The sequence below is a fragment of the Perissodus microlepis genome, chromosome 9 (genome assembly GCF_051167445.1).
Source record: "Perissodus microlepis isolate ML-2025 ecotype Zambia chromosome 9, ASM5116744v1, whole genome shotgun sequence".
NCBI lineage: Eukaryota > Metazoa > Chordata > Actinopteri > Cichliformes > Cichlidae > Perissodus > Perissodus microlepis.
Window position 1 is genome coordinate 7,757,749 of NC_140469.1, and position 18,474 is coordinate 7,776,222.

The 18,474-nt window shown below is 40.1% G+C and overlaps 1 protein-coding gene across 3 annotated transcripts; it reads right to left on the minus strand.

Annotated features, from left to right (window-relative positions):
• Positions 1–2,850: 2,850 nt before the first annotated feature.
• LOC146379955 (uncharacterized) lies at positions 2,851–16,616 on the minus strand. 3 transcript variants are annotated; one of them, XM_084938888.1, is made up of 5 exons: positions 16,312–16,616; positions 9,712–9,801; positions 6,919–7,023; positions 4,020–4,075; positions 2,851–3,852 (listed from the first exon to the last, which is right to left on the minus strand). In XM_084938888.1, the coding sequence occupies exons 4-5, from the start codon at positions 4,032–4,034 to the stop codon at positions 2,935–2,937; spliced, it is 933 nt and encodes a 310-aa protein (XP_084795014.1). In that variant the 5' UTR covers positions 4,035–4,075; positions 6,919–7,023; positions 9,712–9,801; positions 16,312–16,616; the 3' UTR covers positions 2,851–2,934. The 3 variants fall into 3 exon arrangements, with proteins under 3 accessions (XP_084795014.1, XP_084795015.1, XP_084795016.1); XM_084938889.1 differs by lacking the exons at positions 9,712–9,801; positions 16,312–16,616 and adding an exon at positions 8,395–8,747; XM_084938890.1 differs by lacking the exons at positions 9,712–9,801; positions 16,312–16,616 and having other exon boundaries at positions 6,919–8,747.
• Positions 16,617–18,474: the final 1,858 nt, after the last annotated feature.

The following is an 18,474-nucleotide window of genomic DNA, read 5'->3' on the forward strand; positions in this document are numbered from 1 at the left end:
AACTCGGGGTTGAACTGATGCAGTTTGAGAGGCATCTACAGGAGAGGCAGGGGTGGGTGAGGGCTGCTGAGACTGCGCAGTGATGGGGAGGGGGTCAAGCTCTTCCAGCACTGACAGCAGTTCTTCCTCACTGTCTGCGACAAAGGCTTCCACTTTGTTAAGCTCCACACTGCACTGAAGAGTCAAAGTGTCTCATATGTTCATCTGAGAACACACAGAACAAATTTTAGCTTCCCTGGGTGGACAACTTGTTTGAAACAAACACAAAAGGTTTGAGCACCGATGCCAAATTCAGCAGTATGGCACACCAGTACCAGGAGAGCACCTGGCCAAGAAAAGATAGGTAGATAGATAGATAGATAGATAGATAGATAGATAGATAGATAGATAGATAGATAGATAGATAGATAAAATTTGTTTCAAACATGTAAATATAATTGAAATAACAACAGAAAAAAAACCAACTTAAAAATCATCAAGTTTTCATGTAAATATCTATGTCTACAGAATGTGTGTGCTCGAAAAGGAGTAGGATGAAGTTTACACTTTTCTTGTTCCTACACCCTTATTTCAAATTTCATTGCTTACAAATCCATATCCAGGATTCAACATTATTTGATCATATATGGTTAACTATGTACAAGTCTAACACATTGAACATACACAAATAAAACCATTTTCAGCACGTAAACCAGAACAACAACAAACTACATTTTTACATAAACTAATCACCCCGTCTATAACAGCCGCTTAATCTCTGAGTTTATTTTCTATCTATGTGACAAACACCTTAATGAACACTTAAGGTTGGGTTACTCAGGCCTTGATCTATAAAAAATGAGGACACAATGAGACAACTCAGTCACTGAGAGGAAGATTTCCTATATTCATGCAATTTATTATTTTTGAACAATCGTGTGAATTTTTGTATTGATGTACTTGTCTTGATTTCATCTGTATGCCGTGGAACATTATCCTATCCGAGTGGGTGTAGAAATCTGAGCCATCATCTGAGTAAGCCTCATCACAACTTTGCGCTGATAAAGGCAGCTGTGTTTTAGCCTGGAATACATTTATTCTGTTTTTTTCTGTTTTTAACATAGAGATTTGTGATGCTGTGTTTTCTGACCACAGTCCTGTGAGGTTTCAAGTTCCTCTTGCCCGTACCTCAGTTAAACCGCGCTGCTGCTCGCCGCTGTCGTATTTTTGACCCACTGCTGAGCAGTTTTTAACAGTTTTTAACCAGAACTGTAAAATCCCGGAGTTTTTGTGCAGCCAGACTGAGGAACTGAGCTCATGGTTTTATTCCACCTACCAGATTGCTTTGGACACTGTGGCTCCGTTAAGAACCAGGCAGCCTAAAACTAAATCTGACCCCTGGCTGAAGGCTGTCAGACGCAAGTGCTGTCGAGCTGAGCGTGAATGGAAACAAGCTACAAGTGTCATTCCAGATGCTAAAGGACTGTTGGCATCAATATCAAAAAACTGTAAAAGATGCCAAAAGACAACACTTATCTGACATTATTTCGTCAAACTGTCGCAACCTGCATGTTTTATTGAAAACCATTAACTCTGTTCTTAGTGCACCACATACTGACTGCAGCCTCGTCTGCAGCCTGTAAACGTTTTTTTAAACACTTTTTTATTGAGAAGGTCTCCTCCACCAGGGCTCAAATCTCTTGGTAGCCCTACTGAGACCCCCAATGTGTATTTAGATACCTTGGCACAGTACGTTAAACCAGCTGTGACAAACATGGAGGTCAAAGTGAACTCTGAACTGAAGCTTGACAGCCAGATTAAGGCAGTGGTAAAATCAAGCTTCTTTCAGCTCAGGCAGCTGATAAAATAAAGACATTTATTTCACGGCAGCATTTTGAGACAGTTATCCACGCCTTTGTTAGCACTCGGCTGGATTACTGTAATGCACTTTATATAGGGATCAGTGCTTCATACATTACTCGTTTACAGAGGGTGCAAAATGCTGCAGCTTGTGTTTTAACTGGCACTCGAAGGTTTCAGCACATCTCCCCTAATTTAGCTTCACTTCACTGGCTGCCCATTTCTTTTGGCATTCATTTTAAAATTCTTTTATTTGCCTTTAAAGCTCTCCATGACCTAGCAGCATCTTAACTCTCTGAGCTGCCACAGTCTTATAAACCCACCCGCTGTCTCAGGTCAGCTGTTCCTGAATGTTCCCAGGACTGAGCGTAAACTTAGAGGACATCGTGCTTTTGCTGTAGCATCTCTGAAACTGTGAAACGATCTGCCTTTAGAGATTAGACAGGCTTCTTCTCTGCCTGTTCTTAAATCACTCCTGAAAACTCATCTCTTCACCCTGACCTTTGACACCTTGTAAGATGTTGGTTTTTAGTTTGAGTTTTTTAGTTTATTTTTGCTGTTTTATCTTGTTTTTAAATATAGGGCTGTTTAAATTTTTTATGTATTATGTGTTTTATTTTTTTACTGTTATGTTTTATTCTATTGTTCTTAACTCATTTACTGTACAGCACTTTGGTTTTGTCCTGGGTATTTTAAAGTGCTTTCTCAATAAAGATGGATTGGATTGGACTGGAAGATAAACACTTTAGTTTGCAGTACTGTGGTGAGTTCACAGTAAAGCACTGTGTTGGACTGGCGCACAGTGATTGTGGCATTCATGGTCAGTGTTAGGTTACCTCAAGTACAGTGGATTCATTTGCATTTAAGCTGATGATGCTTAGATTAAGTCATCAAATTTCACCTTTATATCAGCTGTATAAGACAATTCTCAGTATACTGTTAGTCTAGGAAATGGAAAGACAACCAAGATATCTGTGAAACGTCTGCTTACATCTTGAATTCAGCTCTGGCGTATGTGGTAAGTTGTTAATGAGTGACTTTAATTTATTCTTTCTTCAGATGTGGCTATACACTCTACTGAGAATAAGCATACTGTCATGATATGAGTGGATCTTCAAAATAGACATCAAAATAGTTCATGGAGAAAATGAGTAGAAAAAGTAAAGATCTTCTTAGGAATAATACTGTTTGGATAATTATAACCATCATAAGCAACCGAATCATCTCAACATGTATTTGCTCAAAAATGTATTTATTACACATGAAAAACGCCACTTCATCATCCAGGGATGAACGATCATTTTTCAAATCTGGATGAATGATCTTGTCAGTGTCCTTTGAATGAAAGCAGGCATCAGCAGGTGGTGGATTTGAAGAAACTGGAACATCAGAACTCATCAGCCTCATGCGTTTAGGCATCAAATGTTCCTCTTCATCCTCCATAGAAAAAACGCTTGAATATCTGCGCTTTCTGCAGAGACCTAACTTTGCAGTGGGTGGAGGTCTCGGAGGCAGAGGAACATCAGTAGGACACATGAAAAACGCCACTTCATCATCCAGGGATGAACAATCATTTTTCAAATCTGGATGAATGATCTTGTCAGTGTCCTTTGAATGAAAGCAGGCATCAGCAGGTGGTGGATTTGAAGAAACTGGAACATCCCAAGTCATCAGCCTCATGTGTTTAGGCATCAAATGTTCCTCTTCATCCTCCACAGAAAAAACGGTGGAATATCTGCACTTTCTACCCTGACCTAACTCTGCAATGGGTGGAGGTGTCAGAGGCAGAGGACACATTAAAAAGGCCAAATCATCATCCAGGGATGAACAATCATATTTAAAATCTGGATGCATGATCTTGTCTGTGTCCTTTGACTGAAAGCTGGCATCAGCAGGTGGTGGACTTAGGAGCTCACATGCAGGTGCACTGATAGGTCTGAACATGAAAGCGGGAACTTCATTGTCCAGAGCACAACGGTCTGCACTGGATGAGTGTGGGAGCTTCTCCTTTGCCTGTGGAGGAGGCAGACTTTGAGCCAAAGGGATCTTGTGTTGCAGAGGAACATTCAAGTCATCTGACGTTTTGCTCTGTTACATATTATTATTGTTGTTGTTGGATTTTTCTTTAAAAATTCACACGATTTAATGTTTAGAAACAGACACAGTGAAGGGTAACTTACCACAGCTCGAGCCATTTTAGGCGTCTGTCAAGGCAAAGACGCAGGATTTGGTTTCTCTGTGTAAGATTACAGGACAGTTGTCAGTTTCATTTTCAAGTCAGTTGGATAAATTCATATCAAACTTCTCAAACTGTATCATTAAAGTGTTGTTTAGGTGGACAAATATGAAAGATATGAAGATAAAAACAGTAACAGCTGGCAATCAAGGGAAAACAACCTTATGAAAAAGGTCTTAATCATTATTGTTTAAAAGTAAATCTTTCAGAAGCTGAAGGAGAGGTAAGTGACGGAAGTGACGGGGAAAGGTAAGCGACCCATGTTGTAGGTGACGTCAGACGCCGGAGATTTGGCGGAAAAAAAAAAAAAGCGAATGGTAGCATAGAATTTAACAAAGTTTCTTTAAACTTCAGTATTGCCAAATAAACTAACCAACTGTCATATAACTAACAACATCTGTCCTATCATCTCTAACACCCTGGAGGACAACGAGGAGAGTTTAGACGCTCTCCAAGAATACATCGACCGGTGCTTTGAAGATTTAGTAATGAAGAAGGCCCAGAGCTCATCTTCCCCGGCCAAAGCTGAGACGCCGTCATCTAAAAGATATCGCCCGGCAGACTCCCCCGGCACAACATCACCTGCCGGCAAAGATATCGTCGACATCCTGGAGTCAATCGATAAGCGATTGTCCAGTTTCGATGCAAGGCTGTCCCTGGTGGAGATCTTACACCGGGAATTTAAATCTCTAAAAGAATCCCTGGAGTTCAGCCAGCGGCAGGTGGAAACACTTGCTGCGGAAAACGCCACGCTACGGGATTCGGTCAAATCTCTAACCGAAAATGTGACCCAATTAAACATAGAAAATAAAAAAATAAAAGGGACCGTTATAGATTTACAAGCCCGTAGCATGAGAGATAATCTGGTGTTTTCTGGTATTCCAGAGTCTGCCGGAGAGGACCCGGAAACGACCGTGAGAAGCTTCATTAAAATCCACCTGAAGCTGCCGGAGGACACGGTGAAAAACATAGGGTTCGATAGAGTGCATCGCATAGGGGCTCCGAAGACAGGAAGCGGGAGACCACGTCCTATTGTAGCCAAATTCGGCCACTTCAAGCAGAAGGAGCAGGTGAAGAGTCGCGGCAGAGAGCTGAAAGGAACGGATTTCAGCATGAACGATCAGTTCCCCAGAGAGATCCTGGAATGACGCAGGGTCCTCTTCCCAGTCCGACGTAGTTTTATCCAGAAAGGCTCCCGGGCTGTCATCGCCGTGGACCGGCTCTACGTGGACGGACAGCTCTACCGCGACCCTGGCACCACTCCATGGCTGTATTGACCGCACACCAGATAAGAATCCGCTACACTATTCTCTTCACTCACACTCTCTTGTATTAACTTTTGCTTAACTATGTAATTTCAGTTTGCTAATTTAGTATAACGTCACCGTCACTCTCCGCCAATGCTTTAATTGGAATGTTTCTGTTTTTATTTCCTCTCTCTCTCTTGTCGTGCACCTTGCTCTTTGGTTTATTTGCTTCTCTTTTCTATCACTATGTCGATCACCTGTTTCCCTATCCATCCACAAACGACACTGTCTATTTCTACATGCTTACTCTGCACGATCACGCACACACATGCGTTTAAAGGCAACACATTTACAACAGCCACACAGCGCACACAGATATAGGACACATGCACACATTTGCTCATATTAGTTATTATGCACACACATAGTCAGCAGACCTATGGAGCTTCTTGCCGCGCATTTTCTTCTCTTTACTTACCAAAAAAAAATAAAAAATAAAAAATGATGTGTTTCCATTTTCCTCACCCGTCTAAGCGAGACACACAGCGTACATCATTAGCCACAAACACACAACTATGGGCATGCTAAGATTTGTCACATGGAATGTGCATGGAGCTGGCTCTAGGGAAAAAAGGTTAAAAATACTTAACCAACTTAAAAAATTACAGGCAGACGTTGTTTTATTACAAGAAACCCACATGCCTGTCACAGGTTTGAATAAACTTAAAACACCTGAGTTTCCTAATGTGTTCTCAGCCTGTTATAATTCTAGACAAAGAGGAGTAGCAATTCTAATACATAAAAATATTAATCTCACAGCACTCGATACAGTTATAGATCCAGAGGGCAGATTCCTAATCGTCAAACTATCTATACTTAACCAAAAGCTAGGTATTGTAAGTATATATGGTCCAAATGTTGATGACCCCTCATTCTTCCACGGTTTTTTTAGTACACTCTCCGAACACCTAGATTGCACAATTGTTCTGGGGGGAGACCTCAACCTGGGACTAAATGAAGAAATGGATAGGCTCAATACAGCAAGAACTCAGCGTAACGGGCAGTCCACAAATATAATCAAACAGTATATGAGCGACTTTGGTCTTTGCAATGCATGGCGCTCCCTTCACCCCAACAGTAAGGAATATTCTTTCTTCTCACATGTCCATCACTCCTACTCTCGTCTGGATTATTTTCTGGTCAGCAGCTCACTGCTGAGTAACATTACAGACACTGAGATTCATCCTATAGCTGTCAGCGATCATGCTCCTGTATCTTTAACACTAATACAGATGAATAATACTACACCAAGAAAAAACTGGAGATTTAATACATCACTGCTCAAAGACGAAGAGTTTATCAAATACTTTAAAAAAGAATGGACTCTATATTTAGGCTTTAATGACATTCCTGGAACATCAGCATCATAAGCTGTACGTTTTAAGTTCAATGGATGCATTATCTGATTAGTCGACTAATCGCAAAAATAATCGGTGACTAGTCGACTATCAAAATAATCGTTTGTGGCAGCCCTATTCCTGCTCCAATAGGCCTTAAAGGGTTAATGGAGTATTTCTTAACACTAGTATCTGTCACCTTCTGTGTCGAACTCATTGTTTTCTCTGCAGTGGCTGAGCTGAGTCCAAGTAGCGTAAATGTTCCCCTACTGCTCCGTCAGACTCTTCTCCTCCTGCTGATCAGCTGGGACACAAAACAGAACTTTGTTAGGCTCCACACTGCACTGAAGAGTCAAAGTGTCTCATATGTTCATCTGAGAGCACAAACAACAAATTTTAGCTTCCCTGGGTGGGCAACTTGTTTGAAACAAACACAAAATGTTTGAGCACTGATACCAAATTCAGCAGTATGGCACACCAGTACCAGGATAGCAATTCCTCTTTAAAAAAGGCCGAAAACAGAACAATCGATGGAGCTGCATAAACGAGTACAGTGTTTCCCAACCACTGTGCCACGGCATATATACGTGTGCCGTGAGAAATGATCAGGTGTGCCGTGGAAGATTATCCCATCTGAGTGGGTTTAGAAATCTGAGCCATGATCTGAGTAACCCTCATCACTCAGTCACGCTCCGATTCTCTACTTGTATCAAGTCCATTGCACTACTTTCAAGCATTCTGTCCTCTAATGTGTGCCTTCCTCCTCTTTGTATATACTCCTCTTATATGTTATTTATTCTTACTGTCTTACTATTTATATTGTTTTCCATGCACAGTTGGTGTGGAGCACCCACAATTTAGTTGAATATGTACAAAGACAATAAAAGACTATTTTATTCTATATATCTTTGTTCCTCCATTTCAGTTTTGTTTGGAGCTTTAAAAGATCTGCAGTACATTTAAATGTGATAAGAACACAGATCCCCTCTTAGGGTTCGAGGCTGTATTTGTTTTTAATATGCATCTCTGGCCTATCATTATTATTTTGCTAACAGTTAATTGGACTCATTTACTGAATACTGATCAGAATATATCAAATTATCTTTGAAATGATTTTAACAACAGGCCTCTCAGAGTGAGGCCAGTTTTTACAATCAAATGCCCTGTGGGCCAACACAACTTTGCGCTGATAAGACAAAGGCAGCTGTGTTTTAGCCTGGAATACATTTATTTTTACCTTTCTTTTAAATGGATTTCATTATAGCACTTTTACCGCCAACATGTTGGGTCGTTTGGAGCCGGCAGTGATCTTATATGGATGAACGGTGGCGCTAGCTAGCTTGGTTAGCAGGCTGCATTCATAAACTGTGCAGGTGCCACAGAGATGCTAATTAGCGCTTAATAACAGACTAATAAAATAACAGAAACTCTGATTACAATGAGCTCATTTAAAAGCTTTCGTCTAATAAAATTATTTTCTTCTCTGTTTCACAACCTTTTGCTGATATCTTTCTGTGAATTAGTTTAGAGTAGCTTGAGTCAATTTAGTCAGATTTTTTTTCCAACTGGTTCACAAAAACTTGAGAAGAGACACCGAGGAGAGCAACAGAAAGACTCATCAAGGAGCTAAACTCAAGATTAACTAAACTCGGATTAATATTAGCTCGGTGCTTACCTTTAAATCAGTCTTGATAATAAACTGAGAGAAAAACGCCATTAAGCGGGAACTCGGCTTCCTCTTCTTCTTCTTCAGCTTTTAGATTTTTTGGCGGTTAAAGCTTTAAGGCGCATTACCGCCACCTGCTGGACTGGACTTTTCATATCCTAAACATCATCAATTGGCCACAAAGTTGTTGGAGTTTCTGTTAATAGAAAAGATGGAATTCAAGGATCTTGTGATTTAGTTTGTTTGTTTCACCATTTACTCTACAATTTTCTGCCAGTGTATAGCAAACCCCACAGCTTAAATCAATGAAGAATTTAGTATTTTTAAAATATTGCTTAAGCTGGAACCAGCAGCTATATAGGCCTAAGTTTTAATCCAAACGTGTGATAGAGGTTTACCACCAGGAGAAGCAGACTGTAAATAAAAGACTGTGCTACTGAAAACCGTTACTTTGGATTGTAAATATGTTTCCATTTGTCGCTTCTGTATTTGTATATGGCTCAAACTGTTTGTTATGAAAGCGAAACAAACAAACTGATGTTGTATGAATTGATTCAGGATTATTTACTTCGAGTCCAGAAATCATAGCTGTCTCATCAGATCCAGTTGTGACATTAGCTATAGTTTCCGCGGAGGGTACTTGGTTCTGTATGACAGCACAGCTTTTAGGTTGAATTCAAGCGCTTGAGTACAGCCTGATAATTAGAGGCCTGCAAACTGTTTGCTGATGAACTTTGGAGGTAAAAGTACAGACAGCTTTAGAAGACACAGGACACGAGATGGGTTCAACATTTCTTTTGAGCTCCATGTAACAATCTCTAACTCTGTAATTAAAGAATGTGCCATTTAATCTTGGCTAGCTAAAATGGGGTGGCTGCCATTCAGCATTTAGCACAAGTCAGCTTTTGATCAGAAAGTTTTCTGGTTTGATCCCTGGCTGCTCAAGTCTGCAAGCCAAATATCCTTGGACAAGATCACAATCCCAAATTGCTTTCTGATGCATCCATTGGAGTGTGAATGCTTTATAGAGTTTGTGAAACAGTTGTACATCTGGTCAATTGTTTTGTATTTGTGTGTGGATTGAAGCACATGCCTGAGAGCACATCAATCACTGCACATATTTTTTAAATCTTAGTTTATATTTGTCGATCATACTGTATTCATTTGTAACACTTTTGAGACATATTTCTCTCCACATAAATGACCGATGTTCCCTGAATGCCTCACATACAGCTCCAGCACATTTCAACACAATCTTCCATACGTTCTTCTCTCGTGCTTCATCTATTTGCTCTGACATTCAACATTGTTACAGCTGGTTCTCACCTGTGTTACGTTGGTCTAGGGCAGGGGTCTCAAACTTCAATGAGCTGTGGGCAACTGCTGGCGCTGTCATCTCATGTGAGGACCACTTTACTGTTCAAGTAGTACAAAAAACAAATAAACAAACATGAAAACCCACAAAAATATTTTCAAACATGTGGTTTTGTTTTTGTTTTTTTAAATTTCAAATCTTGTACAAGAAGACAAACCTGCCAACATGAACCAAAGTTTTTTTTTTCTCACTCTTAACTAACTGAAGCCCTTCATTGAACTACCAAATAAACAAATTGGTACTCTCTTTCTGGCCAGACACATGGCAGCACTTCTGCTATAATTATGTTCATATTTAAGAAAAAAAATGCAGACATAAGTGTTCACATTTTGTTTTGACTGCTAGTAAAAATTGTTTTCTTTACAAATAACTCTCTCACTGAACTAACAGCCAATCCCTCAACAAGATTGTGTTCAGAATCAGAATCAGAATCAGAAAGGGTTTTATTGCCAAATGTTGAGCAGGTTTACAACATTAGGAAATTGCTGCGGTACTTAGTGCAAACATACTGTCAGATAACGCTTAAATAAACATAAAAATTAAAATTAAAAGTGCTAAGTAGATAGATATATACATGAGTGCAGGTGGTGATCAGTGCAAACATGGAATGATGCAGTGAACACAGTGTAGGGTCATGTGTTAGTGGTGGGAACAGTCATATGGTTATTGTTCATGAGTCCAACAGCAGAGGGGAAGAAACTGTTCTTATGGCGAGAGGTTCTGGTGCGAATGGACCGGAGTCTCCTGCCTGAGGGGAGCAGGTCAAACAAACTGTGTCCAGGGTGAGAAGGGTCAGCTGTGATCCGAGCTGCACGCCCCAGTGTCCTGGAGGTGTACAGGTCCTGCAGAGATGGGAGTCTGCAGCCAATCACCTTCTCAGCAGAGCGCACAACACGCTGCAGTCTCTGTTTGTCCCTGATAGTGGCTCCAGCGTACCACACGGTGATGGAGGAGGTGAGGATGGACTCGATGATTGCAGTGTAGAATATGTATGGGTCGGAGTTGTGCTAATAAGGTCCATTGTATGGACTGATAAGATTTGAGCGGACATATATAGGGTGCGTTAAAGGCCGCCTTAAAACTAAATGCTTCCCTGAGCTTTTAATTGCAGTTAGAGGAAAAAAAGAAGAAGCAAAAAACCCAAAGAGAGAGGTAGTCCAGAGCTTTTTTTTTTTCTTGGCGCTCAGCTTACCCCCATAGCAGACGGCCCGCCAGAGACTCGATCCTGCGTCGTTTAACTCTGAGATTCACCTGCTGGCTTCTTAACGCCGTGCACCACAACGGCCAGCACAGAGTATCTTTTGTTCTTCAACAATGTTTTTTATTTTTTGTTACCGTTTTTCTGAAGTATATATAAAGCTTCTTGTGCAATATTGTTACACACAAATTACACATGACAACATACGGATTTTTTTTATTGGCTTTCACAAAATGGGACTGCCAATGTTGGAGGGGTTACCGCGCTAAAGCCTTCCTGCTACCCTGCTTGGAAACCTGCTTGCGGCGCCACTATGTTTTCACCAGATTCTTCAGCATCAGCTTGTTTGCCTCATTTCAGCACACCTACCGAGTCCCACTCATCCACTTTATCTGCCCATGGCTTTACCCACACTCACCACTCCTTCAATTAAGGTAAATACAACCAGGTCATTAGGAAAAACACACACAGCTTATCATCTTATCCTTCTACAACACCTAAAATCACTCTGTTCATTTGTTTGCTAGATTAGCCGCTAGCATACACACTGTGTTAGAGGCTTCTTGCTACCTAGTTAGCGATGCTACACACCTGTTACTGTGTATTTTTCAATGATTCAGCACTCCTTCGGTTTTCTTATCCATTTTTAGACAGTAATGAGATCAGCTGCACACTCCACAGAGGTCCAGAGTTACTGTTCATAGCAAAAGTGTAATGCTGTCCTTGGAGATTTTCACATAAGACTGTGAGTGTGTAATGGATTTAAAAGTGTTGAAATGTTCAAAGCACTCTACAGCCTGGTAACATGGAAAGTTTGAAAAGAGCAGCAGAAGGTATCAGTACTGTAGTGTAACTTGTTCTTTTCGTTTCATAATAGTGAACAGAGTGCAGATTATTATCAACAGCTACATCCAGCCGGGGTGAAAGTAGTGTGGGAGACCATCAGGACCCAGCTGGGTTTCTTTGGTCCAGAGGTTTGGAGAAACTTCTTCCTTGTCTTTCATCACAGCTGTCCTGTGCCAGATGTTCTGTTGACCCACTGAGAGAGGCATCTTTGAGAAACATCAGGAAGACTGAAGCTCATGGCAGGAATGAAGGAGGACCTTGTGATCTTCACCAGCAGCTCCCTCACAAGAAACTCTTCAGAAGTCCACTGCAGGCACGCCCCAGAAGATGGATAAGCCCAGCATTTCATGAAGACACTGGACCCAATCTATCTTCATAACAGTGAGTTTTATCAACAGATCATATGCTCTTGAGACATAGTCTGGTCATAACGATTATACACAAATCATTGGTGTGTTTAAATTGTAGCAGCTATGTGGTGTAGCGTATAGCAACATGTACTGTGTGCTCTGGATTTTGTAGGTGAAAGCAGCATAGTTGACTACAAAAAGCTTTCATGGTCGACATTTCTGCCACGATAAAGCAAAAATGTATCAGGAATTCATAGATCAAACTTTATGAGTCCCTCTTGTGGGTTCAACCTATCATGCATTTTCATCTCCTTCACAATAAACACACACTGACATGATTTGAAACTTGAAATTGTTACCAGTGAACCAACTTGTTTCATTTGAGATGAAACAAGTTGGTTCATCAACTGTTCATCAACAGCAAGTTTCATTTCAAACAATGAAACTTGCTGATCGGAGTTGGCTTGGCCCTGGCTTATCGAAGATTAAAGAAAGCGGAATCAACTGTTCAAAACCCCCACAAGGCTGCCCGCTGGGATTGAAACGATGGGACGAGTCGTGAGTTCTCAAAATGGGCTCATGGATAAGATTTTGGAGAAGCTTGCGGCTGCCGTGAACACTCAGAATAAGACCTCTGAGCGCAATGTGGATTACATCTTGGAGAAGCTCACTGCGGTCGTCAGTTCTCAGAATCTGCTCTTTGAGCACAAGAATGACAACATCACGGAGCGCAAGTTTGATAACATCATGGAGAAGCTCACGGCTCTCCAACGGGAGATTGAGAGACCAGTGTCGGACTGTTAGAACAGCTTTGAAATTCACATGAGTTGTTCGCACTAAAGTAAAAACCACCATCACTTCATGTGGCTACCACTTCGGCGCCAGCTGTGGTCTCAAGGCTGGAGCTGAACAAAAACACCCTGATGACAGAGCCATGTCACTGCAACCAGGGCTGGAAAAGAAAGGTGGGCTTTGGTCCACTGTCTTCCATACAAAGGATGTTTGAAACACTGTCATTGACTGCAGCCATGCAGATAAGTAAGTGGTTGCAGTCAATAACAGTGTAGTGTACATCTGTATTGTTTTAAAATAAGTTTGACACACCACAGCTAAAGTGTAGCTTTTAATTACTGCCACCTGCTACAGTGTAACTAAGAATACAAAGTGATACATTCTGGGGTCAACATGAAGAGCTCAATTCCTTTCTTGCTCAGTGTGGTACTTAATGGATTGCAAAGAAAAAAGATGGCACCCTTGTAGTTCACACAAGGGTTGTAGTGATGATTCAGGGTTTTAATTTGTAAGGTTTTAATTTTGAGCCATCATAAATGTTAAAACAGGAAATATACTATTTAACCTATGTTAAGCCAAAGCTAATATAGCTGTTTATATATAGCTACTTATAATTTTAAGAGGTACAAACACCAATGAGTAGACCTCCCAGAATGGGAACAGCGCTCTTTGTGTGGTTTGAGTAAACAGTCAAGTTGTTCACAACTATGACTGAGAAGAATCCGCCTGTGTACAGCAGCAGGCTGCCTTCCTAGAATTTGGATATCCCCCGTGCGCTTGTCTCTGCATTGTGTGCATTACCTCTCTTGGAAAATTAAAACTACAGCAGCTTTTTATGCTTTTTTTCATTCACTGTCAACTTACACCAAAGGTCTACTCTGAAGAAGATTCTTCAAAACATTCAACAGAGGCACCAATCTTTCTAGGAGTTGAAATCCCGGCAAATTCACCCCTAAGTCAGACTGTACAATACAGAAAATAAAAGATCTACATCTCAGACTCTACAGGCTTCAGTTAGCATGTTAAATGTGAAAGTTCAGTCAGAAAAAGACTGAACAAAAACAGCCTTAGTTGAGCCATTAACTAAAGTGACAAACATTGCTCTAAATAATACTCCCCTAATCCAAGTAGTCACCCAAACCTGGACGTGGATTTAGAGGCCTGAGGACCATCTCACACATTTATTTAGAATAAAACAGGTTTTTTGTTTGTGTCGTGGAGGATGTGAACATAATGTGTACAAGTACCCAGTAAACATCAGTGCAGACAGCTGTCCATAAAAATCGCAGCTTTACAAATTCTATATTTGACCTGGATTTTCACTTTGTGTATATTAAGACATCCAAATGGAAACATGTTAAAGAAGCAAACACACATGTATGTGAGCTCTTGATAATGAGCAACTGTCATTCAAGATATTTAAGCTGCCTGCTGATTGAAGAAAAAAAATTGAATATAAAAAACTGAATTTCAGCACAAACACATTAGAATCTTGTGGACGTATGCCTTTTACATGTTGGTAAAATGTTTAGGATGAGATGGAGATATAACACTCATGCACCCTGAAAATTATGAAGGTCTAAATATGTATCAAAGGGACTCACTGAACATCAGTGGATTTCTATGGGGCAAACGTACTTAAAGCAGCCACTGTGACCATTGCTGCAGAGCAGAATGAAGAATACTGATGGGCACTATGAGGGTTTGTAGTTAAATTCCTGCTCTTACGGGATCAGTGAGTGTCTGTTTAAAGTCTATTAACATACTTTTACATCACTATGGAACACCAGCATTTCTGCAGAGGACAGAACCAGTGTTGGGTAAGTTACTTTAAATTAGTAACTTAGTTACATTACTAGTTACTTCTATCAAAAGTAACTCAGTTACTTCAAGTTACTCGTTACTTTCAGAGTAACTAGTTACTAGGGAAAGTAACTTTGGTTTTACTCAGAATTCTCTTGTTAATGTGTTGCTTCCGTAACTGGATACCCAGCCAGACTGCCAGTCTTCTAGCTTGCTTACTTGCCACAAGTGCACTGTGCCACCTACCAATAGAAAGGAAAAAAATAATGTGCACACTTCCACGAGAGAAATCCCACGCCTGGACCGTCGTTGACCGCCGCATGATTGTAGCCTGCTTTTTACATCCAACACAAAAACTGCAGTCGTGGTGCTTTCGATTGTACTCAGAACTCGGAAATTCTGCCTTCTGAATAGGAAGATGTAGGGAACACCAGACTGCAGATGAGCTGCTTACAGGGCTGGACTGGGACAAAAAAAAAAATCGTCCCGGGGAATTTGACTAGAGACCGGCCCACCATTATAGGAAAAATCATAAAGCCTTTGAATGAAAACAAACGCTGTTGTGACAGTGATGTACACTGTTCTGATGGTATATATGCATTAATCTATCAATCGTTTGTTGTAAGACACAGATAATTATTTTTTTAAAAGCGAGACATTTTAAATGAGAATAAGAAAGAAAAGTATTTCCTTGTGCCCACCTCTCCCTGTTAATGCCCTACCTGCCCCCCTGGCAACACTTTGCTAGACCCGCCCCTGCACAGTTACCAGCTGTCAGCTAAGTAAAAAAAAGGATCCTGGTGTTATTTGTCTCTCAGAAACAGTTCATAACTTCCCTTCAACTCATTCATGTCACCTAAAAGGTAAACCTGTTTCTCCATCACCTGTTCAGCTCTGATGATTCAGTAAGGACATCTCCTGGTTTCATCTTCATGTTTCCCTCTCACCACATATCCAAACCGACATCATGACCAGCAGCTTTACAGCTGTGGCTCCAGCAAACATCAGCTGATAGTAGAAAGTAATATTAAATAAATTCTAACAACAGCTGATCAAGCTTATACGTGCTGCTGTTGTTTAGCGCGACACCCGCTGGTTTCCTCTTTCTGGCGCAAAGTAGGCGATAAATAAACAAGAGAGAAAAGCCGATCAGCTGATCATTGATCAGTTTCATGATTGAAGTAGAAACAGGAGAGGGAGGGGGAGAGAATGAGAGGAGAAGAGGCAGCTGTGCAGCGTAAACACAGAATAAATCCAGCTTTGTCTTTTTCATTGTAGCTGAAGTCCGGGACAAAATGTTCCTTTTCACCTCAATACGAAACCCGTAATATTTTCTCTGAATACCAGACGATTCTGTTTTTTACGGGACAGTTGGCAACTCTAATAATTAACCTATGAACAAAATAAAGTTCAACATCAGTAACATAGCACCCACCCAGCTGTATAGAAACTCCGTCATGCTAGCTAGTACGCAGTACGAAAAAGTCAGCATAACGAAAATAAACTCCACCTAAACTTGATTTATATGTGACTCAGATACACTGCAGGTCATAACTTCTTACCTGAAGTTCAGTTCACCTGATACTCGGACCGGCGGCTGCTTCGGGTCTCTCCTCTTGGCCCCCTTTTCCTTCATCCACCTGCTGGCTTCCACCACTTGCTAATGTTATTGAATCTGTGGAAGCTCCGCGATAGCCACCACACGAAGTAACGAATAACGAGCCTATTTGAATCCCAGTAACGAGTAACGCGTTCCTGGTTTTGGCATAATAACTAGTTACCGTGCTCGTTACCACAATAATAACGTAGTTACTGTAACGCGTTACTTAATAACGGTTAGTCCCAACACTGGATAGAACCACCTGCTTTAAACTACCATGATGTTCTGTGATATGTTGTCATGGCAATATGAAGTCAAATAAATACAAATATACAAAAATTTACATTTGAAGAAGGACAAGAAGACAGGCAACTGGAAGAGCTTTTGAAACAGGAAAACTTTTTTGGATTTCTCTTAATTTACCTGGAAATTTTGCTAATACAAGTCAAGGAGGAAACAAGGAGGCAGGTTGGATTATATTTGAGGACAGGAGGCATGAGGAGAGAGGAAACAGCAGAGCGACGGTGCAGAGCTAATCATGGATCAAGTCGAAGAAGCAAGCATCAAAACTGTGAGTAAACATAACACACAAAAAGTTCAAAATTACTGTGCTGATTAAGGAAAAATTAAATTTGGTTAGTTTGGGGTCTCGAGCTTCAGGTTTGTGGGTTCAATTGCTCTCAAAATTGAGGAAAGACAAAAAATGTTTCTTTTGAAAGGTTGTTGGAGGATTCTTACTGTAAGAAATATCTTGGTGTGCATCTGCTTTTATTTAAAAAAAAAAGTTGAATTTTATTTAGTCACATTGGAAAGGGAAAATTGGAGGATCAGGACAATAATGTGGCCAAATTTACTTTTTCCTTAATCAGAACAATAATTTTGATCTGAAGTAGAAATGTTGAAATGGGTTATTTTCTTTCTTCTCTACTGATCACTGTGTTACATGTTTAGTTAACTTGTCAGTCTACATGGTTAATGGTACTTTTAAAAAATGCAGTTTATTCGTAATTTTGTAGAAAAAGGCTCTGCACCTGTGAAAAACAAATCCAAACCTCCAAAATCACTGTAGATCAGAGTAGCTAAGCTCTGGTTAACTGCAATTATATTACAGGAGATTAAAAATATTAGGATGATTGAAAGAAACAAAGATTGCTTTAAGGTCTGAAGATTTGATTTTCTTATTGAAAGAGACAAAAACTAATCCATGTGTGACACTGAGAAAAAACTGAAAGCTAAAAAGATCTGGAGGTCCAACTGTTGTTATACAAATGTGCAAACTTGATTTAATGACATTAGAAAGAAAAATCAGATGTTTAAAAAGGTAATATATAAAAATGATTTTTATATTACTTGAAAAAATGATGTTGGTTAGTGCAGCTGTATTTGGAAAAACTGCTGGGTCACTAGTAAGATGAGATTTAATGTGATAAACTGAGGGAAGGTAATATAATCTGCACACTCGCTATTATTGTTGTAATCCACACACCACCATTATTGTTGCATCCATACACCAGCAAATATTTTATCAAACATTAATCATAATGGGTGATCAATGCAAGTTTTAAGCAATTATATTTATTTGCAATCAAAACCAGTTTACAAAATATTAAAAAGAATCTTGTTTTTTTTTAAGATTAAAAGACGTTTCTAACTGACTTCAGTTAGCTGAGCTGTAGAGGAGATTGATGAGCATGCAATAAAGTGAACTTGTTAGGGAGAGATTGCAATCAACTAGAATTTTGATGATAGACACAGATAAAAATGAACTGTTAAAAAAAGTGACGGTTTTGTGATAGATTAATCAGCATGTATCAAGTGGGCTTGTTAAACAGCTCTGATAGGAGAAAGTCAATGAGCATGCAATAAAGTGGACTTGTTAGGGCCAGTTTACCATCAGCCTTGCTAAAGTTGAACTTCATTTGTATTTAAAGACAGACTTTAAAGAAAATTCGTATTTGAAACTGGTGATAAAATCCAGGTCAGATACAGTTACATACAAACATACAGTACACACTGCTGCTCAAAGGTTGGAGGTCAGTTAGAAAAGTCCCTGATTTTAATAGAAAATTGGCTTTAATGTAATATCACATGAAGGTTATCAGTAACGTTTTCACAGCTTTAATCA